The 26,089-nt window shown below is 45.5% G+C and overlaps 1 protein-coding gene across 1 annotated transcript; it reads left to right on the forward strand.

Annotated features, from left to right (window-relative positions):
• The first annotated feature begins 5,169 nt into the window (after positions 1-5,169).
• RIPPLY3 (ripply transcriptional repressor 3) lies at positions 5,170-15,315 on the forward strand. Its single transcript, XM_077879173.1, has 4 exons — positions 5,170-5,316; positions 6,115-6,181; positions 11,688-11,755; positions 14,182-15,315. Exons 1-4 carry the CDS (start codon positions 5,231-5,233, stop codon positions 14,486-14,488), a joined length of 528 nt encoding a protein of 175 aa, XP_077735299.1. The 5' UTR covers positions 5,170-5,230; the 3' UTR covers positions 14,489-15,315.
• Positions 15,316-26,089: the final 10,774 nt, after the last annotated feature.

Below are 26,089 nucleotides of genomic sequence, written 5' to 3' on the forward strand. Positions count from 1 at the left end.
GTGGAGCACTTTGTGGAGCAGAGAACAGGAAACAAGGTCTGTCCAAACACAAGGAGAGGAAACATTTCCCTGCCTGTCCTCAACACTGTTTATGTAAAAATATTCTGCCCTCAGAGATGTTTTGACTTTTGGTATCCTCCTCCTAGGCCAGCCGGAAACCCTGAGGGTTGACATCTTTACTCTTTGTTTCCAAGCAACGCCTGGAAGTCAGCATAGGAAAAAGAATTTTTAATTAAAGAGAACAGAGCAAGAAATAGAATCTCAATTTTATCTGTTTCCCGCATCACCTCCCAGGCAGGAATCCATGCACTTGAAGCTATGCAATTTTTCCCAGTTTATAAGCCAAAGACTTAATTAAGTTTTTTTTTTTAATGACTTCTATACCCTTTGGCAAATGATTTCCTCTATCAGAAATGTCTTCCTCGGACCCCCCAAAAAAGTTTAAGAAATAATTATACTTGATAACGCAAAAATCTTTTGAATTCCTGACTACCTCAACAGCAGTTTATTTTTGTAACTGTATTTTATTCTTCTACCTGCAGAAAGAACTTAAATTAAAAAAAAAAAAAAAAAAACCTGTTGATCCTTGGGTGACTCAGTGGTTTAGCGCCTGCCTTCGGCCCAGGGCGTGATCCTGGAGTCCTGGTATCGAGGCCCACATCAGGCTCCCTGCATGGAGCCTGCTTCTCCCTCTGCCTGTGTCTCTGCCTCTCTCTCTCTCTGGGTCTCTCATAAATAAATAAATAAATAAATAAATAAATAAATAAATAAATAAATCTTTAAAAAAAACCCCAACAATCTTTATTCTGTATTACCAATGAATTTATTTTTCATTACATACATTTTCAGCAAAAACATGCACAGCTATTAAGTTTCATTACAGTTTGTGGAGTTATAACACTCCACCTCCTTGAGGATAGGGTATTTACATAAAACATTTGGAACTCTTCTTTTAAGGAGACCTGCTTATTCTCCTCACTCAATATTCATGGATATCAGTATGAACTCATTGATATTTATTATATACTTTGGGTTATAATCCAGTACTACTTTATATTGTTACTCAAATTGCCCCCCTCTTTGCCAGGCCATGTGTTCCTTTTTTTTTTTTTTTTTAAGATTTTATTTATTTATTCATGAGAGACACAGAGAGAGAGAGAGAGAGAGAAAGGCAGAGACACAGGCAGAGGGAGAAGCAGACTCCATGCAGGGAGCGGGACGTGGGACTCGATCCCAGGACCCCAGGATCATGCCCTGAGTCAAAGTCAGATGCTCAACTACTGAGGCACCCAGGTGCCCCTGGACCTTACCTATGCTTGGCAGAAGGAAGAACAAAACAAAACAAAAAGACAAAACTGTTTACTGTGTGCAGGTGCTGCCTTGGCGTCCTTCTTGTCTTTTAAACTTACTCAGCAGCATTCAGTTTCTGAAGTCCATGTACCTGTAGGAGTACAAGCTTTGGTTTTCTTTTTTTTTTTTATAATAAATTTATTTTTTATTGGTGTTCAATTTGCCAACTTACAGAATAACACCCAGTGCTCAAGCTTTGGTTTTCTAACCAGATGGTGACTTTACCCCAGTTACCTAGCCTCTCTGAACCCCAGTTTCTTAATCTGTAAGAAAAGGATAATGTCTATTTGTGGAGTTGGGATGAGGATTAAATTAATAGTTTATAAAATTAATTATGTACTCCAAAAAAGGTGCAAAAGATTCCAATTATATGAGGTGCCTGGAATAGTCAGAGCCGCAGCCAAAAAAGTAGAAAGGTGGTACTGGGAGCTGGAGGAGAGGGAAAGGGGGGCTGTGTGTTTAATGGGACAGAGTTTCACTTTGGGATGATGAAAACATTCTGAGGATGGATAATGGGGATGCATGCACAACAATGTGAATGTAGTTAATGTTGCTGAGTTGTATTTGAAAATGGTTAAAATGGTAAATGTTGTCATGTATATTTTACCACACAAAAATATATGCTCATTGTTGAAAATTTAGAAAATACTTTTAAAGTGTTTTAAAATCCTTAGTGGGGCACTTCGCTGGCTCAGTCAGTAGAGTGTGGGACTCTTGACCTCGGGTTAACAGTAAAATAAATAAACAAACAAATAAATAAATTCCTTAGTTGTCACAGTACTCAGTAGCCACTTCTGTTTTGTCATTTATAGGTTCTGTGTGGTTTGGATCCCACTCATCCAATTTTGTTCTTTTGACGTTATATGTATTTCCCCGCGCTGTTCAAAACTCAATAAACATTTTTATTAAGCTGCGTGATATTTCATCACTGCTTCGTCATTGCCATAGGTTTAGGCATATTTTTCAACATTTTAAATAACACTATGATGAACATCCCCCTATAAATTAATACATCTTTAATATAGACCCTAAAGAAGAATCACTGAGCCAAGAGGTGACCTTTTTTTTTAAATATTTTATTTATTTATTTGAGAGAGACACAGCATGGTGGGAGGAGGAGTAGAGAGGAGGGAGAAGCAGACTCCCCCTTGAGCAGGGAGCCCCATGCAATTCTACATCCCAGGACCCTGGGATCATGACCTTGGCCACTTAACCAACTGAACCACTCAGGTGCTCCAAGAGGTGACCGATTGATTGATTGATTGATTGATTGATAAATTTTTTTAAAGTTTTTATTTATTTATTCATGAGACACACACACACACAGAGGCAGAGACACAGGCAGAGGGAGAAGCAGACTTCCTGCAGGGAGCCCTGTGCAGGACTCGATCCCAGGACCCCGGGGTCACGCCCTGAGCTGAAGGCAGATGCTCAACTGCTGAATCACCCAGGCGTCCCTAGGTGATCGTTTTTAAGGCGTTTGATATGTGTTGTCATACTTCCTTAGAAAGGTGACCTGACCATATTGCCACAGGTTCCCTGAAAGACATTCATTTTAAGGCACCCACAAGGGCTGCCAACGTTCAATACAGTATTTTACGGGGGTAACGTCCGCTGATGTTACTCTGTGGCTTTCCCTACCGCTGTTACAATCAGTGTCTTCTTTCATCATGTGTATGAACTTGTATATAATAAGGTTATTACTTTTCCCTCTCTGCCTCTAATTAGGTGTTTTTTTTTAATTTTTTATTTATTTATGATAGTCACAGAGAGAGAGAGAGAGAGAGAGAGAGAGGCGCAGAGACATAGGCAGAGGGAGAAGCAGGCTCCATGCACCGGGAGCCCGACGTGGGATTCGATCCCGGGTCTCCAGGATCCCGCCCTGGGCCAAAGGCAGGCGCCAAACCGCTGCGCCACCCAGGGATCCCCCTAATTAGGTTTAATCATGGTCAGAAACCTGTTGCTTTTAAGAAAAGAACACGGGGAGATATTTTTATTTCTGAAGTTCCTGGATTTCTCTTCCTTTTAATTTAAATCCCACACAGCAAGCTCCAGTTCTCAAACCCAGGGTCAGGGGGGCGCGGAGGACGCAGATGCTGTTTAACCAAGCCCCCCCCACCCCCGGACGTCGCCGGGGCAACTGGTAAACCAGCATTCCTGCCACCTGACCCTGCGGGGGGCCCGGGGTGGGGGGCCCCCATGAGCCCCGCGGCCTGGGGCAGTGCGCTCAGGGCCCCGCACCCGCGGCTGCAGGCTCAGCCAGGCGCTTTCCCGGGGGAAAGCCCCCCCCCGCCCCGGGAGCCCCGAGCTCTCCCGCACACCCGCGGCCGTGGGAGCTGCGCTCTGCGCTCGCTCCCTCCCCGCGCCCTTCCACCGCCTGGAAGCGCAGCCGCGGCTCCGTCCTCCCGGTTCGCGCAGCGCCCTCGGGGCGCCCGACCTCCAGCTCCGCGGGCCCCGCAGCTCCGCGAGGGTCTCGAGGCGTCGGAAGCCGCGCCCCCAAATCGCGGCCCGCTTCAAAGGGGTGGACGTGAGCTCCTCCGGAAATGTGGGCACCTGGACGCTCCCTGGGGCCACGGGGAGCCCCGGACGGGCGGGGAGAAGCCGGGGACCCCGTCGCTGCCGCAGCCGGCTGGGGGGGGGCCTGGGCGAGCGCCCCGCCAGCCCGACCCCAGAGGTGACCCGGGGGGGGGGAGGGCCCTACAGACACCACCCCCCGCAAGTTCCTCCCCGTGCGAACCGAGTCACTGCCGCCGCCCCTGGCGACCCTCCCTCGGTTTCCTTTGTCCCTCCTCACCCTCGCTCCGAGCTTCCTGAGTCCTCTCCACGGAGATCCCGTCCTCCCCCCCCACGCCCACCCCCTCCCCCTCCCCCCACCTCTCTTCTTCCCCACACCTCCCTTCCCATGTCCCTTCTCCCCTCACCCCCTCCCACCCCCGTCCTGCCCCCTACCCCTGTTGTCCCCCCTTGTCCCCCTCCCCATCCCCCTCCCTTCCCACGTCACTTCTCCCCCACCCCCTCCCTTCCCCCTCCCTTCTCCCCCCACCCCTCCCTTCCCCCTCCCTTCTCCCCCCACCCTTCTCTTTCCCCTCCCTTCTCCCCCCACTCTTCCCACCTCCCTTCTCCCCTAACCCCCTCCCTTCTTCCTCCTCCCTTCTCCCCCTCCCACCCCGTTCTCCCCCTCCCCCTCCCCTCCCCCTCTTCTCCCCCACCCTTTGCATTCCCCCTCCCTTCTCCCCCCACCCTTCTCTTCCCCCTCCCCTCTCCCCCACTCTTCCCACTTCCCTTCCCACCTCCCTTCTCCCCTAACTCCCTCCCTTCTCCCCCCTCTTCTACCCCCTCCCACCCCCGTTCTCCCCCCACCCCCTCCCTCCTCACGTCTCTTCTCCCCCCACCCCCTTCCCTTCCCTCCAGTCTCCCCCTCCCTCCCACCGCCATTCTCCCCCCTCCCCATTCCCCTCCCTTCCCATGTCCCTTCTCCCCCCACTCCCTCCTTTCCCCCTCCCCCCTCCCTTCCCCCTCCCTTATCCCCCACCCTTCCCACCTCCCTTCCCCCCCACCCCGTCCCTTCCCACCTCCCCTCTCCCCCCACCCCCTCCCTTCCCCCCCCAGTCTCCCCCTCCGCTCTCCCTTCCCCACCCCTCCCCCCGCCCGGCGCCGGGTCGGGAGCCTGTGTGGTCCCCGCCCCCTCTCCGGCTCCCCCGTCCCCTCCCGGGGCCTCCCCTGCGCCCTCCCCTCCCCGGCGTCCCTCGTCCCCTCCCGCCCCGCCCCCGTTTTTAAACCTGGCGCCGCGCGCCCTGGTAGGTGAGCGCCCTCGCCCGAGCGGTTAGAGGCGCGGCCGTGGCCCCGGCGCCGCTGGAGAGGCGCGGGCTGCGCGGGCACCATGAGACCCGAGGCGGCGGCCGGAGCCCGGGAGGCGCGGGGGCGCGCCTGTCACTGCCCCGCGGACGGTCCCCGGAGCCCCGAGAGGTGAGGGTGTCCCCGCGGCCCCGGGACGCACGGAGGCGCGGGGGGCGCAGAGCCGACGCTGCAGCGCCCTGAGCCCCCAGAACCCTGGTCCTCCCGGTGTCCGCGCTCGGGGCCGACGTCGCAGCCCCGGGAGGCGCCCCGCGAGCGAACCGGCCCAAGCTCCCCTTCGCAGCCCCGACACGCCCTGGGCCGGGAAGGCTGAAGCCTCGGGGCCTCCCAGCTAGCGGAGCTGGGGACCCCCTCGCGCTGTCACTCTTGAGCGCGGGTTTTGTTTGTCCTGCGCTTGGGGCTCAGCCCTTTCCAGACGGTGCAGTTAAAATCAGATTCACCGGGGGAAGCGTGGAAGGGGCTGGGTGGGTAGGCAGCCCGAGAGCACAAACCCATTCCCCCTCTTTTGCATCGTAGAACCCCGTGGAGTCCTCTCCGCAGGGTCCGGATCCTTCAGGCCCAGAGGGGGTGCAGTTGAAATTCACGAGCAACAAAGTAGCCAGCTGCAGCCGGGGAATCAGTTGAAGAATCTAGGCAGGCTGGGAGAGAAATCCCTCAACTACTGCGGCCCCTGATCATTGCATCAGATTTGGGACTTCTCAAAGCCCAGGGAAGGCGGAAGACTGAGAAAGTGGCAGGAGGAAAAAAAAACACAAGTGGCACCAGCTTATCCACAGATAGAACTTCCTGAGGTCTCCAGTGACTCTTTCTCAGGCAAACATTGGAATTGATAAGAATTTAACTCTCATGATATGATTCTAAAAGACACCAGAAAATGCTGGGGTTCACCTCTGGTCCCTGCCTTTCCAGCCCCACACCGTGGAGACCTTGGATCCTGACACCCCAAGAAGCTGAGCTGACCAGATCTGGAAGCCCGGTAAGGTAAAGGTGGGCATTGTCGTTATCAAACGATTCAGCCCGAAAGTGGCACAACTCAAACATGACCATGGACGGTCCCCTGGGCCTGTCCCTCCCTTGGTTCCCTACTGCAGGGGAGAAGGGAGAGGGAGCCTGGGTGAGCCCGATGTGGATCCCACCTGAGTCACATGTATAGACTGGCTCCTGCTTGCTGCTTTCTTGAAAAGCAGAGCCACTATGGCGTAGCTCTTTCAAGGGCATTGTAAGAGAGTTCTAGAAAAGAGTAAGAGAGATTTCTTTTCTTTTTATTTCTTTTCTTTTTCTTTTTCTTTTCTTTTCTTTTTTTTTTTTTTTTTTTGAGAGATTTATGTTGAGTTTTCCCCTCTGCAAACCAGCAGGTAGAGAGAGGAGGGGAGAAGGCAGCCCTGGTCCCCTCTCTGAGCGTGGCATTACTGGTGGCTGGTACCACAGTGCAAATAGGGTCAGAGACCAGTGTGGGGTACCCAGAAGGTACGGTTAAATGCCCCCACCAGCTGGCCCTTTGTGAAGTACTTTTGCCCAGTCTGCAAGCACTGCTGGGGTAGTTCATGTTGTCTGAGCAAATACACTCCAGCTGAGGGCTTTGTGCGGAAAGACTAATCTCCACCACTCTTCTTTTGTGTCCTCCATTGGTAATTGAGTTGCTTTATACTTATTGAAGGAATGGCTTGCTTTCAGAGACTTTACCTTTCCTTTTAAAAAATCTTAAAATGTAAGTTGATGGCTTTCATAATGCCGAAGAGCTAATCAGGCTGGGAAAGACCATGCGTTTCGTTTCCCTAACATGTGGTACGTGTTATGTGTGCAGTTATTTGTAATATGATAAGAAACTCAGGTGCACCAAAGCTGACCTTTGACTGTATTTTGATATTTTGATACTTTGTTCAATTAGCCTGGATAATGGAAATTTTAACTGTTACTGTGATTTAAAAAATGAAACAAATACAATCTGTATCAAATAGAGGCGTATGATTCTGTAGCCCAGATTATTAACTACAGACAATATCTAAATAATAGGAAATAGTTACTACATCTTTTGCATTCAAGCTTAAGTTCTTAACATAAGATTTTTTAAATTTATTTAAAAAATTTATTCATGAGAGACACAGAGAGGCAGAGACATAGGCAGGGGGAGAAACAGGCTTCCTGCGGGGAGCCCGATGTAGGACTCGATCCCAGGACCTCGGGATCATGCCCTGAACCCAAGGCAGACGATCAACCACTGAGCCACCCGGTCGCCGCTTTAAACATAAGATTTTTTTTTTTTTAAACAGAAGATTTAAAAGGTTCTTGGGAGAGGGAGAAATTATAGAAGTTTACAAGTATCCAATTTTTTGTTAAGTGAAATGTACATGGAGCCTATCAATTGTTGCAAGAATAAAAATACTATAGTAGAGCCTGTAATGCAGGTGGGGTTTTTTTCCGATTATGATGAGAAGGCTATTTGTAAAAAAAAAAAAAAAAAAAAGCTATTTGTGAGAAAAATGATTACTTGGAGAAAAGTGTCCAGCTGTAGGAAGTTGCTAGTTGGTGGTCCGTGTGGCACACTGGATGAAGCAGTTGTGTCCGTGGATCGGGGGGTGCGCCGAGGGGGCTTGCCTGGCCAGCTGTTTGCAGAGCCCCGCCGGCCAGGCGGAGAGCACAGCCGCGGCGGCCGCAGGTTCCACGTACCGCACACGGTTCCCGACCCCGGGCGCGGGGAGCGCGGCCTGGCACCGACGGGCGCGCTTCTTGCTCCACAGCGCCCTCTCCCGACAACGCGGGAGAAGCCCTTGGTTGCAGAGCCCTCTTGGGTATTTCTGGAGAAATTGAGAAATTTTGAGTGTGGGGTTCAAGACCCTGATCACCGGAGTCACCCTCACCCATTCGGTAGCCCCTACCCCCCCTTGGGGAGCTGTCTCCCTCTCCTGCCTGGAGAAAACGAGCGGTAGCCTAAGACTTCGGTGACCTCTGTGACATTTCCTCCCTGGCCACTTGGCCACCTTGCAAGGGAGGTGATTTCCTGGAAGGAGAGGTCAGGGACTGTTCTGATGGGTTCAGCCTCCCATTGTACAGGCCTCCCCCGCCATCGCTGTATGGGAGTCAGGCTGCGTGGGGAGGAGAACCGGAGACTAATGAAAGTCGGCTTCTATCTCTTCTCTCTCTCTCTCTTTTTTTTTTTAAGATTTTATTTATTTACTCTTGAGAGAGAGAGAGAGAGCAAGGCAGAGACACAGGCAGAGGGAAAAGCAGGCCCCATGCATGGAGCCTGACATGGGACTCGATCCTGGGTCTCCAGGACCATGCCCTGGGCCACAGGCGGCGCCAAACCACTGAGCTACCCGGGTTGCCCTTGTATCTCTTCTCTTAACTCATAAGGACACACACACACACACACACACAGACACCTTTCCTTATATACATTTCTGATCCCCTTGAATTATCGACGTGTGAATGTTTAGATGTTTCTGTCATCAGAAAGTGATCTTTAATTAGAAGATATTTGTGGCATAAAGTTTTTAAGGCTGTGCGTGTTGGGGAATCAAGTTTTACAGTTTTTACTGGTCTGTTGTATTTCACAGAATTACTCACTTAAAGGAAGCTGTTTCTCTCTCCTAATACTACCTTTTGGCCTCCACCAAAGACTGCATCGTTGCGTTAGATGCTCTCCCATCACAGGGTGTAAAATGGCCTCTGACAGCCCAGGATTGCTTACTGTGGTAATGAGCTTTAGACGTATTTTATAATTACAGAGCCTAACACAAACGTGATTCTCTGGAGTCCTCAAAAAGCGAACTTCGGGGCACCTGGGTGGTTCAGTGGTTGAGCATCTACCTTTGGCTCAGGTCGTTGTCCCAGAGTCCTGGGATCGAGGACCCATTGGGCTCCCTGCTCCACCAGGAGTCTGCTTCTCCCTCTCTCTCTTCCTCTCTGTTCTCTCTCTCTCTCAAATAAATAAGTAAATATTTTTTTAAAAAAGTGAAATTCAGGGCAGCCCAGGTGGCTCAGTGGTTTAGTGCCACCTTCAGCCTAGGGCCTGATCCTGGAGACCCGGGATCGAGTCCCATGTCAGGCTCCATACAGCTTCTTCCTCTGCCTGTGTCTCTGCCTCTCTCTCTCTCTCTCTCTCTCTCTCTCTCTCTCTGTATATCTCATGAATAAATAAATAAAATCTTTTAAAAATAAAAAAATAAAAAGTGAACTTCATTTTGGAGACGATACTATTCAAAGAACCTCATTTTCTTTCCCCAACTTCTCTTTGCCACAGCATATTGTAAAAACTATGATTGATAAAATATAATGACATTTGTTCACAAAGGCCACACACCTGTCATTGCGGGATGGAATGGATGTGATGATCGATGGTGGCAAAGAAGCCTCACAGTCCTTCCTTGTACTCTACAGCTTTTGTCTCACTCCTTGTCTGGTTCACGCTAAACTCCATGCAACCCAAGGGCTGGGGATTCTGATCCGTTGCCCCAGCCCATTTCAGCTCATTTTCAAGCTGTCCCCGGATGCACTGTCCCGAGATGCCCCACTCGGCGCTTTCTATAGTCACTAAAACTTTCAGAGAGCTCTGAGATCAAATGGCAATTTCCAGCTTCTCAGCCGCTCAGATACTCTGGCTACAGTTCAGGCCAAGTTCATTGAGATTCAGGGCCTCACGAATTTGGGCAGAAGGGGGATCAGCCCGGGACAGGTAGTGTGACTGTCCCTTCACCTCCCTGAGGCCTATGCTGGTCACAGCATGCACAACCTGGCTCGCTCTCTCCCTTGTCTGTGTCTTTTCTCCATCAGTGTTGCCCTTAGTTGCTCAGACTGGCTTCCCTTTCCTCCACTCTTGATGTAAAATGGCTAAGTGTTTTTTTGTTTTTGTTTTTTTTTTATACTACTGAAGTGCCCTTGGCATTCATCTTTCCTTTCCTTTCCTTTCCTGCCACTGGTCAAATGTCTGTCCCTTCTTGCTGGGTGCCCCGGAGCCCTTATCTCTGCAATCTAGGCTGTGCACTGCTCCCACGGGCCACCATTCTCCTTAAAATACAGATCTGATTGTTGAACTCCAGGCTCAAAGAGCAGCAAAGGGGGCCCCTAGGTGGCTCAGTGGTTGAACGTCTTGCCTTTGGCTCAGGTCATGATCCCGGGGTCCTGGGATGGAGTCCTGCATCGGGCTCCCCACAGGGAGTCTGCTCCTCCCTCTGCCTATGTCTCTGCCTCTCTCAGTATGCCTCTCAGAATAAATAAATAAATAAAGTCCTAAAAAAAATCAGCAACGGTCTCTAGTACTGTCTCCAGAGTGAAACCTAGACTCCAAAGTAGGTGTTCAAAATATCCTGTAATCAGGGCAGCCCCGGTGGCCCAGCGGTTTGGCGCCACCTTTGGCCTGGGGTGTGATCCTGGGATTGAGTCCCACGTCTCAATCCATGCAAGGAGCCTGCTTCCCCCTCTGCCTGTGTCTCTGCCTCTCTCTCTCTCTCTCTCTCTCCCTCTCTCTCTCTCTCTCTCTCTCTCTCTCGTCTGTCATGAATAAATAAATAAAATCTTAAAAAAATATATCCTGTAATCAAGAGCCAGCTTCCTGTTGGAGCCCATTAAATAACATAGCTTCTTGTTCATGCCATGCTGGGCTCCTCAGCTGTCCCTACCTCTGCTCTCTGTTGTCTAGCCCCTCAGGATTTGAGGCTCCTCTCTGGAATGGTCTCTGATTTGCACACCCAAATACTGATGACATCTCTGCCAGGCTTCTCCATGAACCTTTTCTTGGCATCTTGCTATACAAGACTTTGTAGTGTAGTCATTTGCCTACAAGGCTTTGTCGTGTAGTCATGTGTCTACGTGTGTGTCTTTTCTTATTAGATGTATTTTTTTTAAAGATCCTATTTATTCATTTGACAGAGAGAGAGAGAGAGCACAAGTGGGGAAGCAGCAGGCAGAGGGAGAGGGAGAAGCAGGCTCTTTGCTGAGCAAGGAGCCCAATGGAGACTCGATTCCAGGACCCCAGGATTGTGACCTGAGCCAAAGGCAGATGCTTCAGTGACTGAGCCACCCAGGTGCCCCATCCCATTAGATTTTAAAAGCCTCAACTAAAGGATTCATCTTTCTGTCTTTGAATCCCAGTGGCCAGGACATCACTGACAACAGGAAGAGAGAGGGGGCTTATCAAATCCTGTGAAGGTGTTTAAACTGTCTCTAAAACTGGTATTGAGGGATACCTGGGTGACTCAGTGGTCGAGCATCTGCCTTCGGCTCAGGGCGAGATCCCGGGGTCCTGGGATCGAGTCCCACATCAGGCTCCCTACATGGAACCTGCTTCTCCCTCTGCCTGTGTCTCTGCCTCTCTCTCCGTGTCTCTCATGAATAAATAAATAACTAAATATTTTTAAAAATAAAATAAAACTGGTATTGATACTAAGAAGTGCAGACTACTTAGATTTTATTTTTTAGAATTTCAGTATGCTATCTCAGAGGTGCTTGACTATGTCTGTGTTCCTATGTGTCTGTCTTTACAGCTCGACCCTGGAGGTGACCGAGAAAGTCCTGGATCGAAGGGGGCCTTTGGGTTTCAGCATCCTGTAAGGTAATGTGACTTCCCAGTAGGAAATCAGTGATTTCCTTTTGATAGAAGCATAAGGGGGCAGCCCAGGTGGCTCAGCAGTTTAGCGCCGCCTTCAGCCCGGGGCCTGATCTTGGAGGCCCGGGATCGAGTACCACATCAGGCTCCCTCCATGGAGCCTGCTTCTCCCTCTGCCTGTGTCTCTGCGTCTGTCTCTCTGTGTGTCTCTCATGAATAAATAAATAAAATCTTAAAAAAAAAAAAGCATAAGGACACTTGAGTGTCTTCAACTGTATACATTCTCAACAAAGTGGGAAATAATTCAGTATATTCTCTAATATTTAGTTATTATCCCAAGGAACTTCAAGACTGTTTTGTTGGATTTCTGAAATCCATTCATTCATTCATTCATTTATTCATTCATTCAGCATTCCAGTTGCAAATTGGATTGACCTCTTTCCTTGATGTCTTCTGTTTGCACCTTTCATTACATATTATGTCTTGTGTTAATTTTAATTGAATATGAATTATAAATGCATATCTGCTTCTTAAATATTTAAGGACATTTCCATTTCTCTCCCAGGATATCAGTTAGTATATTGTCTAGAGCAAAGTAAACCTTCAAAACATATGTGTGATCGAATGAGGGATTGGGTGGTTGGTTCTCCCGTGGTCTCGGTGGTGGTCAGGGCCTTACTCTGTATCCCTCTCACATTTCATCCATTTTAGGCCAGCATCTCTGGCCTCTGCCCTTTACATGCTAGTAGCTTCTCAGTTGTGGCAACCAAAAATGTCTCCAGATGTTGCCAAATGTGCCCTGGAGGTTCAAAAATATTTGGCAGTTCAAAATTGTTGTGTGTTATTTATGGCAGGGTATTTTCTCTCTTTCTTTGCTTCTCTAGCCAAAAAGAGGAAAATTGGAATCAGCTTTGCAGGGCGCCTGGGTGGCTCAGTTGGTTAGGCATCTGCCTTCGGCTCAGGTCATGATCCTAGGGTCCTGGGATCAGTCCTATACTGAACTCCTTGCTCTGCAGGGTGCCTGCTTCTCCCTCTCCCTCTGCCTGCCACTCCCCCGGCTTGTGCTCTCTCTCTCTCTGTCAAATAAATACAATCTTTTTTTTTTTTTTTTTTTTTTAAAGAAAGAAACAAGGAAATCAGCTTTTTTAAGGATACATGGCTGGCTCAGTTGATAAAGTGTCTGACTCTTAATCTGGGGGTTGTAGTTTCAAGCCCTACACACTGGGCATCAAGATTACTTAAAAATTAAAAAATGAAAAAGAAATCAGCTTTGCAAGTAAATAGTGATCAAATGATAATCCCTCTCAGTTACTCAGAAGACCTCAGGGGAAAAATGCAAATAAATTAGTGAGTGGGGCAGCCCGGGTGGCGCAGTGGTTTAGCGCCGCCTTCGGCCCAGGGCGTGACCCTGGAGACCCGGGTTCGAGTCCCACGTCGGGTTCCCTGCATGGGGCCTGCTTCTCCCCCTGCCTGGGTCTCTGTGTCTCTCCTGAACAAATAAAAGCTATGAATGAACTTAAAAAAAAATAAATTAGTGAATAAAAGGTACAAGAATAAGGAGTTATGGAGAGAGTGAGGGATAGTTCAAGTACTTTCTATGTATAACTGTAATCCTAAATTCTACAAAACCTGGATTTAGAGTTCCAAATTTATGGGATGCCTGGGTGGCTCAGATCGTGATCTCAGGGTCCTGGGATCGAGTCCCACATCAGGCTCCCTGTAAGGACCCTGCTTCTCCCTCTTCCTATGTCTCTGCCTCTCTCTTTCTGTGTCTGTCACAAACAAATAAATAAGATCTTGAGAGTTCCAAATTTATATATTTATGTTCTTTCCCTCCCTCCCCGCCGGTCCTTCCTCCCTTCCTTCCTTTTCTTTAGACACATAGGGTTACTGTTTGCTGTTTTGGCAAAGCCAGGAACCCACCCCTATGGCTTCTCCATAGCAACGTACAGAAAAATTAGCTGCTTTTCTAGACTGGGGTTTCAGAGTCAAATTTCTTCCTGAGCCCAAAGTGTCACAACATTCCTCATGCTTGGGGGTGTTGGAGGGAGTGAGAGCCTAACCTACGTAGGACCTGTATTCTCCAGGATAAGCCAAGTTCTCCATTCGATCAAAATGAGACTCTTCATCTTGAAACTCACTGTTTTAATTTCCTTTTCACTTCTTGAAAGCACTCCCTTTCCCCCGTGTTGGTCTGGATTGATTTGCTCACTCAGATGAGAGCTCATTTCCGAACTGGTATAGGATTCCTTGCCAGGTCTCTCCACCTGCCCATGGTTTTGGGTTCTGATGATTTAGAAAACAGTGTGTGCAGCGAAGGCAAGATCAGGGAGGGAGATTGGGAGCTAGCTGCTTCTGGGGAAAAGGACCCGCTAGGTGGAATTTAGCTCATTTCATGGTGATTAACGGTGTATTTGTTTCTTAAATATTAGACTTTATTTACCCATTTCAAAGCGCCAAGAATATCTGCAGAGTTCTGGGGAAAAAGTGCTGGCCAGTTTCCCAGTGCAAGCCACAATTCACTTCTACAACGATGAATCGGATCCAGACGATGAAGAACAAGAAGAAGAGACCCAGTCTTTGAAACTTCAGTGCCAGGAGGCAGAAGGTCGGGTGGAGAATGGCCCAGGAGGGAAGGGCAGAGGCCAGCTGACAAACCCGGGCTGGAGATCTGAAGGACACAGTGGCCTTGATGGTAAGGGTCCACTCCCTCATGGTGACTCTCTGGGGGGGCACTGAGCATTCTTTGCCCAAATAAATGGGGTGTCTCTCCGACACCAGACGTGGCTCACATCCACCCTTGGAGACAGCTCAGCCAAGACACCTTGCACTCCCCTCCTGTACAGGGGTCTCTGGCCAGCATTGCACTCGCAGCAAGAACTTAGCTTGTTAAGCTTGCTTCTCCTGGTGATTCTCTTCAGGGCGCTCATGCATACCATCGAGGAGGGATTCTAGGACCAGGAGGTTTGTGTTGACGTGGGTTGTTATCCGACGGGACCAACTTTCAGAGCACGTTCACTATGGTCGCTCTGCCATCATATGACAGATTATTCCAATGTGAATTAAATAACCCACCCCTGCCTCTCACTTACCCTCAGACTCATTATTTAGGTATTTCTATTTTTGTAAAAAATGACTACATCATTTTTTTTTACATCATTGTACCAACACAAATGATGTGTTTGTTTAGTGGCATTTTGAAAATACTTATGAAGAATAAACAAAATGGAATAATTCCCATGAGTAACAGAAACTTTAAATAATTAAGTTTTAGGGCACAATTCTGGTTAAAAGTTTATGATTTTCATCTAAGGACTGGATGTAGGAAGATAGAAAAGAGCTTTAACTCTTAGTTGGGGACTGGGTTGGGCTTATTACTTGAATAAAATAACACTGTTTTTAATCAAATGATCTAATATAAAATTATTTTCACTTTTTTTATATTTTGATGATCAAATGATTATGTTCCACAAGTTTATTACTTAACTATCTTACATGTGATTGTCTTCTTCTCTATAGTACATTATATAAGTTTATACTTGAAATAAATATTTTGAAAAACAAAATGTTTGATAATCACCTTTTTTAAGACAATTTTTAAAATTTATTTATTTATTTATTTATTTATTTATTTGATTTTACTTTTGGGGGCGGCTGGGTGGCTTAGTTGGCTAAGCATCTGCCTTCAGCTTGGGTTATGGTCTTGGGGTCCTAGGATTGAGCCCCCAACATTGGGCTCCTTGCTCAGTGGAGAGTCTGCTTCTTTCTCTCCCTCTGCCTCTCCCCACTGCTCATGCTCTCTCGCGCTTTCTTTTTCTCTGTCTCAAATAAATAAAATCTTTTTTTTTCAAATAAAATCTTAATTTTTTAAAAAAGTAATCTCTACACCCAATGTGGGGCTCAAACTCACTACCCTGAGATCAAGAGTTACATGTGCTCTACTGAATGAGCCAGCCAGGCATCCCATGTTTAAGACAAGCTTAGATTTATTTAGTGCCTGCTTTAAGGTTTTTAAAAGTTTGTCAGGATGTTTTCATATGTAGCTCTTCAAATGATATTGTTTTTAAGGGGGAACCTGAGTGGCTCAGTTGGTTAAGTGCCTTCAGCTCAGGTCATGATTTGGGGGTCCTGGGATCGAACCTGGCATCAGGCTCCCTGCTCAGTGGGGAGCCTGCTTCTCCTTCTGCTCTTGTCCCCACTTGCACTCTTTCTCAATGGCTCACTCTTTCAAATAAATAAACAAAATAAATTGTTTTTAAGAATAAAAAATGTATAAAACAAAAGGGATTATAATCTCGATGTCCAAAGAGTCCATTCATATTAAAAAATTGGAGTAATATGTGCAAATATATTAACAATCCAAACAATATAGAAAAGTATACATTTGCAAAGTAAAAGTCATCCTCTCCTGTTTTCCCTTTTCTCTGTGCAGAGGTACCTAATGTCAATTGTCTTAGATTGCTCTACCCCTTTCAAATTACTATTTGGGGCAGCCCCAGTGGCGCAGCAGTTTAGTGCCGCCTGCAGCCCAGGGTGTGATCCTGGAGACCCTGGATCGAGTCCCACGTTAGGCTCCCTGCATGGAGCCTGCTTCTCCCTCTGCCTGTGTCTCTGCCTCTCTCTCTCTGTCTCTATGAATAAATAAATAAAATCTTAAAAAAAAAACAATTACTATTTTATTTATTTCTTTTTTTTTAATAACTGGAAATCTGTACCTCTTAATCTCCTTTATCTAGCTCACCCATCCCCCATCTGCCTCCCATCTGGAAACCACCAATTTATTCTCTGTATTTAAGAACCTGTTTGGTTTGTTCATTTGTTTCATTTTTGAGATTCCACATATGAGTGAGATCATATGGTATTTGTCTTTCTCTGACTTATTTCACTTAACATAATACCCTCGAGGCCCATCTATGTTAATGACAAGATCTCATTTTTTGTGTGTGTCTTTATTCATTTATCTATCCATGGACACTTGTATTGCTTTCCTATCTTGACTGTTGTAAATGATGCTGCAATAAACAGAGAGATGCATATATCTTTTCAAATTCGTGGTTTTACTCTCTCTGGGTAAATGCCAATTTATGGAATTAGTGGATCATATGGTAATTCTGTTCTCAATTTTTGGAGGATCCTCCGAACTGTTTTCCACAGTGGCTGCGCCAATTTACATTCCTACCAATAGTGCACAAGGGTTCCTTTTTCTCCACGCCCCCCTGCACACACTTGTTATTTCTTGTCTTTTTTAAAAATATTTTATTTTTGAGAGAGCTAAAAAGTGTGGGGGAGGGGCAGGGGTGAGGGAGAGAGAATCTTAATTTTTTTTTTTTTTTTTTAAGATTTAGTTGAGAGAAAAAGAGAGCACAAGGTAAGGGGAAGGACAGAGGGAGAGGGAGAAGCAGACTCCCCGCTGAGCAGGGATCCCAAGAGGGCTCCAGCCCAGGACCCGGGGATCATGACCTGAGCCAAAGGCAAGCGTTTAACCAACTGATCCACCCAGGAGCCCCTGAAGAGAGAATCTTAGGCAGGCTCCACTCCCTGTGTGGAGCCCAACACCAGGTTCGATCTCAATCCTGAGATCACAGCCTGAGCCTAAATCAAGAGTCAGACGCTTAACCAACTGAGCCACCCAGGTGCTCCATTTTAAGATTTTTAAAAAGTAATCTCTACTCCGAACGTGGGGCTCAGACTTACAACCTCGAGATCAAGTCTCATGTTCTACCGTCTCAGCTAGCCAGGTGCCCCTCTTTCTTGTCTTCTTGATATCAGCCATTCTGACAAGTGTGCGGCGATAGCTCATTGGGGTTTGACTTGCATTTCCCTGATGATAACTGATATTGAGCATCTTTCCATGTGCCTGCTGACCATCTGTCTATCTTCCTTGGAAAAACGTCCATTCACATCCTCTGCTCTTTTTTTAATCAGATTGGTTTTTTCTTTTCTTGGTCTTTTTTTTTCCCCTTTCCTGATTTTTTTCTTAAATTTTTTTTATCAGTTAATTTCATTGTTTCTTTTACTTGTTTAAAGTACATTTTTCCAGATTTTTTTTCTTTTTTTAATTTTTATTTTATTGGAGTTCATGTTTTTTCAGATTTTTTTTTCCAGATTTTTAAAACAATTCTACCTGGGTTTATTTCAGGAAAGATTAAAGATAGTCTATTTTGCTGGGTTTTAACAGAAAAATATTAGAGAGTCTTATCCTCACTGTGTTGCTTGAGGTGAAGCTTCAGTTCTCTCTCATTTGGCTTTTAGTTTTTCTTGATAAATCACTTTTACTGAGAAAAAAAAAAAAGGTCTGACCCAATCTCCCAAGTTCTGTCAAGAAAGCAAACTTAGGGGCGCCTGGGTGGCTCAGTGGTTGAACATCTCCCTTTGGCTCAGGTTGTGATCCCGGGGTCCTGGGATCAAGTCCTGCATCGAGTTCCCCATGAGGAGCCTGCTTCTCCCTCTGCCTGTGTCTCTGCCTCTCTGTGTCTCTCATGAATAAATAAATAAAGTCTTAAAAAAAAAAAGCATACTTAGTCTACCATATATTCGTTTATAAACTGTACATTATATGAAACCATTTGAAGTTGTTGATGTTTGGCTGTTTTGACCTCCATTTCCATTCATTTACAAAAAGATTTTAAAAAATCGTCTTGATGGTATTTTCTAAAACCTGCATTTCTCCTTTTTCTGCAATAACTTTTCAAATAGTGATGCAGAAAGTGGATTTCACATGTGGTGCCATCTAGCTACCTTTCTTCTGAAATCTTTTAAAATTTTGAATCAAAGCAGCCACTCCCACAAAGGATACAGTTAGCCAGATTTCCATTAAATATATTATTTCAAATAAGTAACCTGTGATTCAGGCTGATTTCTGTGAGGCATCTCTTAGTGGTTCACAAAAAAAAATAGCTCCTAATGAGTGTGATTATTCAAACAGAATCTTGCAAATACCACAAGCTGAAGCATGTTAGAAACATTTGTGCTTTCCCCCAGCTATATGGCAAAACTCCCAAAATGGGGTAATTTGTTGCAATATTTGTTTCTGCTTATCTCCAGAGCATTTTCATCTCTAGGCTTCTAACTGATTTGCTAAGGAAATAATTCATTTCAATGTGTTGACCAAATTGTTTCTTGTTTGTTATTTTAAGGACTTTCACTGTGGTAGGAAAAAAAAGTGTTTTCCCAGGGCTGTTTCTTTGTGTACTTTGTATTAAACAAGCAATTGCAAAATAGTCTGCTAAACATTTATCATTAAGTTTGGTGATATTTTGTAGAATGCTAGATTGAGGGTCACATGATTTTAAACATATCAGTAATATCTGAGGTATCATCTATGTTTGCTTGAAGTTCGATGCTAATGTGTTAATAACTCAATTACTTTTCTTGGGAATTTCAATTATTTCTTGCTCACTTCCTATCAGATCTTTTTACTTGTCATGTGGCAGAAGATGAGCTTGTAGGAAAAGCAGAGGTTTCAGCCTTGCCGTTTTCTTGGGGTTCGCTTGTACCTGGATTACCTGTATTATTTTTGACCCAATTTCTTGGGCGGAAATTGTTTTTTTAAGCTATAATTCATGTACTATAAAATTTACACTTCCAGAGTGTACAATTCAAGAGTTCTTTGTGCATATTCATGGGAGTTGCATAACCATCCCCACTACCTAGTTCCAGATTTTTGTTTTTTTTAATGTAGGCTCCACACCCAGTGTGGAGCCCAGCGTGGAGGCCAACATGCGTTTTGAGCTCATGACCCTGAGATCAAGACCTGAGCCGAGATCAAGAGTCAGATGCTCATTTGGCTGGATGAGCACTGGGTGTTATGCTGTATGTTGGCAAATTGAACTCCAATTAAAAAAAAAAAAAAAAAAAGAGTCAGATGCTCTATTGACTGAGTCACCTAGGTGCCCCCAGAATATTTTCATCACTCCAAAACCCCACCAAACCCATTATTCTCTAATGGTCACTCATGGCTCCCTTCCCCCAGTCTTTGTCAACAACTGATCTACTTTCTGCCCATCTGGATTTTCTATCATGGACATTTCATGTAAATGGAATCATACAACGTGTAGCCTTTTGTGTCTGTCTTCTCTCACTCAGCATAGTTTCCAAGGTGCATCCATGGTGTAGGATATATCAGAGCTTCATTCCATTGTATGGCCATGTTTTATTGTACGGATACACCACATTTTATGTATCCATTCATCAGTGGATGAACATTTCGGTTTTCCCTGTTACGAATAATATTCCTATGAACATTTGAATATAAGTTTCTGTGTGGACATAATATTTTAATTTCTCTTTGGAATAGACCTAGGAATGGAATCCCTGGATCAAATGATAACTATTTTTTTAACTGTCTGAGACTGCCAGAGTTTTCCAGAGCATTTGCACCATTTTACCCTCCCATCGGCAGCATGTGAAGGTTCCAACTTGTATACATCCTTGATCATGCTTCTTACCATCTGTTTTTCTGATTACAGCCATCCTAATGGGCCTGAAGTTGTATCTCATTGTGGTTTTGATTTTCATTTCCCTAATGACTAATGATGTTGGGCATTTTTCATATGCTTACCTACTTTGGTGAAATGTCTATTCCAGTCTTTGTTCATTTTATAATTGGGTTGTCTTTTTCTTGTTGAATTGAGATAGTTGGGCAGAATTTTTCTTAAGGATTTATTTATTTATTTTAAAGATAGACAGAGGGCAGCCCAGGTGGCTCAGCAGTTTAGCGCCGGCTTCAATCCAAGGTGTGATCCTGGAGACCTGGGATAGAGTCCCACGTCGGGCTCCCTACATGGAGCCTGCTTCTCCCTCTGCCTGTGTCTCTGCCCCTCTCTCTGTGTGTGTCTCTCATGAATGAATAAATAAAATCTTTTTAAAAAAAGATAAATAAAGAAAGAGAGAGATGGGGGGAGGGGCTGAGGAAGAGGGAGAGAGAATCTCAAGCAGACTCTGGTGAGTGCAGAGCCCAATTTGGGGCTGTATCTCACAACCACAAGGCCATGACCTGAGCCAAAATCAAGAGTCAGATGCTCAACCCACTGAGCCACCCGGGAACCTTGGGTGGAATTTTTTTTTTAAGCCCTTTATCTTTTTGGTGAATGTTAATTTAGTTACAACTTGTTAATACAACCCATAAATTCACTTTACCACACACATATACACAGCGATATACTAACCCAAATGAGTACAGGTGGCTCCATCCCCTAGTGTTATACAAACCCTCCTTTTCCACCAGGAGACCTTGTGTACTAAACAAAGGCACTGGTTTCAATCTGTGCATTAAATTAATAGAGGTTAAATTAAATTATCTTTTAAAATTCTTAGGCTTAAAAAACTCCAGGAGTCCCAATATTCCCTACAGATCCCTCCCCTGGGCTGTGTGCATCCACTGTGTAGACTCCAGCCTGGGCTAAGACAGTGCTAATGCCTTCACCAATTCAGTCTTGATTTCTATATGATTCAGTTATATTGGCTCAGAGAAAATTTCAGTCTGAATAAGGAATTAAGCAAGTCCTTGTTTTGCAAATTCCTGTTATTGGCCAGGAGAGAGACAGTGCCCCCACAGAGAAGTCTATTGGGCCTTGCAGCACCTGGCCTATTGCTCCCCAGTAGAATGTTCCGCTGCATGGTTGACAGTGCATTTTCAGTAGCATTATCTTCCTTCAGAGGAAATAGAACATTCGTGGTCAAAGAAGACTGCAAAAAAGTAAAATATGTACCACCACCAAACCAATAGTCACCTTTATTTTAGGTAAGGCATAGGGGCCACTGGGTGGCTCAGTCAGTTAAGCATCTGACTCTTTTTTTTAAAAGATTTTATTTATTCATGAGAGACACACACACAGAGAGGCAGAGACATAGGCAGAGGGAGAAGCAGGCTCCTTGTAGGGACCCCGATGTGGGACTCGATCCCGAGACTCCAGGATCATGCCGTGAGGCAGACACCCAACCGCTGAGCCACCCAGGCGTCCCAAGCATCTGACTCTTAATTTCAGCCCAGGTCATGGTCTCAGGGTTGTGAGATTGAGCCCACACTCAGCCAGTCTCCTTGAGATTCTCTCTCTCCCTCTGTCCCTACCCACCCCCGCTCGCTCATGTGCTCTCTTTTTCAAAGAAATAAATAAACCTTTTTTTTTTTTTTTTAATTCATGAGAGACACACACACAGAGAGAGAGGCAGAGACACAGGCAAGGGAGAAGCAGGCTCCACGCAGGGAGTCTGACGTGGGACTCGATCCCGGGTTTCCAGGATCAGGCCCAGGGCAGAAGGCAGTGCTAAACCACCGAGCCACCTGGGCTGCTCAATAAATCTTAAAAATAAAGTAAGAAAAAAAAAAAAACCCTGCTCTCTGAAATTTATATAAAGGATTATTATTTCTCTTTATATTCCAGAGGTCTATTTGAATAATATATCAAAGAACATATTTTTAGAGGCAGTCTCATAGCAATTTTAGTATAAAAACTAACATTAAGAAAATAAAACCATCCTTTCTTCTTTCTAGGCTAATTTTTCATTGTAAACTTTTTACTGAAGAATAACACACCTATGAAAACATATAGCATAAGTGTGATACATATTTGCAAGGTTAATAGCCTCACACAACAGCACTCCGGATCAAAAACAAAGCACAACTAGCCCCCTAGGAAAACCCCACGTGCTCCCTTCCAGTCACTACTCCTTCCTACACCATAGATTCCATTTGACCAGTTTTGAAGTTGTGATCAGTAGGATCACAGGACACATGCTCTCTCGTGTGTGGCTTCTTTCCTTAACATTCGTTTGTGAGATTCTTTCATATTGTGTGCGCAGTTGTAGGTGGCTCATTCTCTGCTGAATTGACCCTCACTGTGCGGCTATACCACCATTTATTCATCCCTTCTCCTCCTGGTGAGTACTTGGTTAGTTTCCAGCTTGCGGCAATGAGGAATAGCACTGTTTTGTGTTATTTCCTGTACTTGTCTATCAGTGGATTTGGGGTCCAATTCCATTGCATGTACTTCTAGGAGTGGGAGTAAGAACACAGTTTTTTTTTTTTAATTTTTATTTATTTATGATAGTCACACAGAGAGAGAGAGAGAGGCAGAGACACAGGCAGAGGGAGAAGCAGGCTCCATGCACCGGGAGCCCGACGTGGGATTCGATCCTGGGTCTCCAGGATCGCGCCCTGGGCCAAAGGCAGGTGCCAAACCGCTGCGCCACCCAGGGATCCCGAACACAGTTTTTATAAGCCTGTCCTGTGTTTGTCTGGTCTCCTCCGGCCAGAAACTAAGGATTGGGAGAGGGGTTATGGGCCAGGAAGTTCTGGAAGAAAAAAATGAGGTTACCAGCAAGGCCATTCTTTCTTTGAGATCTTTTTTTTTTTTTTTTTTTTTTAAGATTTTATTTATTTATTCATGAGAGAGAGAAAAGCAGAGACACAGGCAGAAGGAGAATCAGGCTTCCTGTGGGGAGCCTGATGTGAGACTTGATTCCAGGATCTTGGGATCACAACATGAGCCAAAGGCAGATGCTCAACCACTGAGCCACCCAGGTGCCCCCTCATTGAGATCTTTATAAATGAGCTAAAGCTCAGAAGTGCCATGTTACCCAGTGAGTGATCATGGGCAGTAGGCTCTTCATTCTTCCTGAGTTAGGATTTTGTAACACGGTGTAGGAGCTTATTTCATTAAGGTTGTGGAAGGGGACCTGGGACATTTGATCTCTTAAGATCCTGGAGAAGAAAGTCTAAGAACTCTTCTCTGTGGGTTCCAAGAAGTTTCTGGGAACTTAGTAAGGCTTCAACCAAGCTCTTGAACTTATCTGATGCTTTGACATACAGAAAAAATCCAATTACAGGAAGAGTCAAATCTGAGAACAGAATCCACAAGCCTTAAAGTGTCCCCTTCTCAGCAATGAGCTCAGGCCTCTTCCTCACCTTCTGTCTTGGTGATTGAGCAGCTTCCCTCAATGAGATTTTTGTACACTGACCATGGGCCACATGACACACAATTCTTAGCTGTTTCTGTAGCTCAGCCCTTCCATGCTAATTATATAGACTCTACTAAGATTTTTCCATTATTTTATTTTGGACCTGCATAATCAACTGAAATCAGGGATTTTGTTTGGGCAAATTATTTTTTTAAAGATTTTATTTACTTATTTGTTTAAAACTTTATTTATGAGAGACACAGAGAGAGAGAGAGGCGCAGAGATATAGGCAGAGGGAGAAGCAGGGTCCCTGTAAGGAGCCTGATTTGGGATTGGATCCCAGGATCCCAGGATCATGTCATGAGCCTAAGGAAGACGCTCAGCCACTAAGCCATCCAGGCGTCCCTATTTATTTATTTGAGAGAGAGTGAGAGAGAGAGAGAGAGAGAGAGAGAGAGAGAAAGAGCATGAGCAGGGGGAAAGGGTGGAGGGAGAAGCAGACTCTATGCTGAGCAGGGAGCTCGACCTGGGGCTCCATCCCAGGACCCTGGCACCATGACCTGAGCCGAAGGCAGATTCTTAACCGACTGAGCCACCCAGGAGCCCAGGGCAACTTATTTTTAATCACCTTTTTCTCCTGTGATAGCTCATTTAAAATAAAAAACCACTTGTTTTTCTGCATCTGCATGAGTCATATTGTAGAATTGCTGGTGAAAGGCCAATGCGTAAGTAGGTAATTTTTTATGACGCTTATGAAAATGATGGATATTTATAGAAACAACTCCAACTCCCTTGGAGTTTGCTGGGCAAATCTAAAATACGATATTACTGTAATATTCCATTATATCATTACATGGTAACCTTTACAACCAGATTTTATTTTCTTTTTATAGTTTGAAATATTTCAAAAGATGCTCAGCATCATTAGCCGTTACAGAAATGAAAAATTAGAACCAGAGGCACCTGAGTGGCTCAGGTGGTTAAACATCTGCTTTCAACTCAGGTCATGATCTCGGGGTCCCGTGATAGAGCCCTGCATAGGGCTCCCTGCTCAGCAGGGAGTCTGCTTCTCCCTTTGCCCCATCCCTCACTTGTGCTTGCTCTCTTTCTCTCCCCTCCTCCTCCTCCTCCTCCCTCAAATAAATAAATCTTTCTAAAAAAGAAAAAAGAAAAATTAAGCCCACAGATACTGTCACACACCTACTAGAATGATTACAATTTTTAAGAGCCAGACAATCACAAGTATTGGCAGAGATGTGGAATCGCTAGAAGCCTCATACATCACTGGTGGGAATATAAAATGGTTAACAGTTTGGAAAACAGCTTGACAATTTCATTAAAAAGTCAAACACAAACTTACTACACAAGCCAGCAACTCCACTCCTAGGAGTCTACTCAGGAGAAAGGAAACCATTTGTTCACAGAAAGACGTGTACTCCAATGTTCATAGCACCTTTGTTCATAATAATCTCAAGCTGAAAACAATCCAATTGTACATCAGCTGGTAAATGGATAAATAAAATGTGGTCTATCCATGCGATGGGATATAATTCAGTAATAAAAGGGGGTGAAATGTAACATTAGTGCATGCTAAAACATAAATGGACCGTGAAAACATGATGCTAAGTGAAAGAATCCAGATGCCACAGATCACACTGCATGGTTCCGTTATATGAAATGTCAAGGAAAGGCTTGCAGCATGCTTGGAAAGAGTGTCATTGCCCAGGAACCAGGTCGTGGGGTCTTGTGTGGCACCTGCCTGTCTACACAGGGCAGTGGAGAAGAGAATGACAGAGTTTTGAACAGGAAAGTGCCAGATTTCTGTTCCCAGCAGTCTTTCCATACAGAGGCAGGACCGGGTAAGGAAAAATCAGAGGAGAGGCTCTCAGAGTGGTGAGAGATGCGGGCTTGAACCTTGGGAGGAAGGCGAGAGAGGAGGACACCTGCCTAAGGATGCACATTTTTGTGTCTACATGTCTGAGCACTTGTCGGGGTTGCAGATCGCAAAAGATGCACCTGCTCACTAGATAACTAGCTGCCCGCTGCTCTCCGGCTTCATGCGGGCCCCTGTATGCAGGTGACGTTCTTTAGGACTCGCTAGCCACTCTCGCTGTTGCTGTTTTCCTGTAGTGCGATTCTGAATCAACCTCAGCTTCATGAAGGGGATCATAGTCTCTGGTTGTGGATAGAGAAAGTCAGAAGCTTCATTTTAAGCATGTGATTTCCCTTCTTCTCTCCCATCATGCTCGCGCTCCTCAGCAGATTGAGAGGCGTGCTTCTTCCTCACTAATAGTCCTAGGCCATAAATCTAAGTATGCAAGAAAAAAAACAAAGGAAAACAAAGAAAAGGCAAGTCTGTAACAATAATGCATTATATATAAAAATGCATTACATATAATTATATATCTAATTATAATATATGACACATTATATAATTATACT

Source organism: Canis aureus, chromosome 30 (assembly GCF_053574225.1).
Source record: "Canis aureus isolate CA01 chromosome 30, VMU_Caureus_v.1.0, whole genome shotgun sequence".
NCBI lineage: Eukaryota > Metazoa > Chordata > Mammalia > Carnivora > Canidae > Canis > Canis aureus.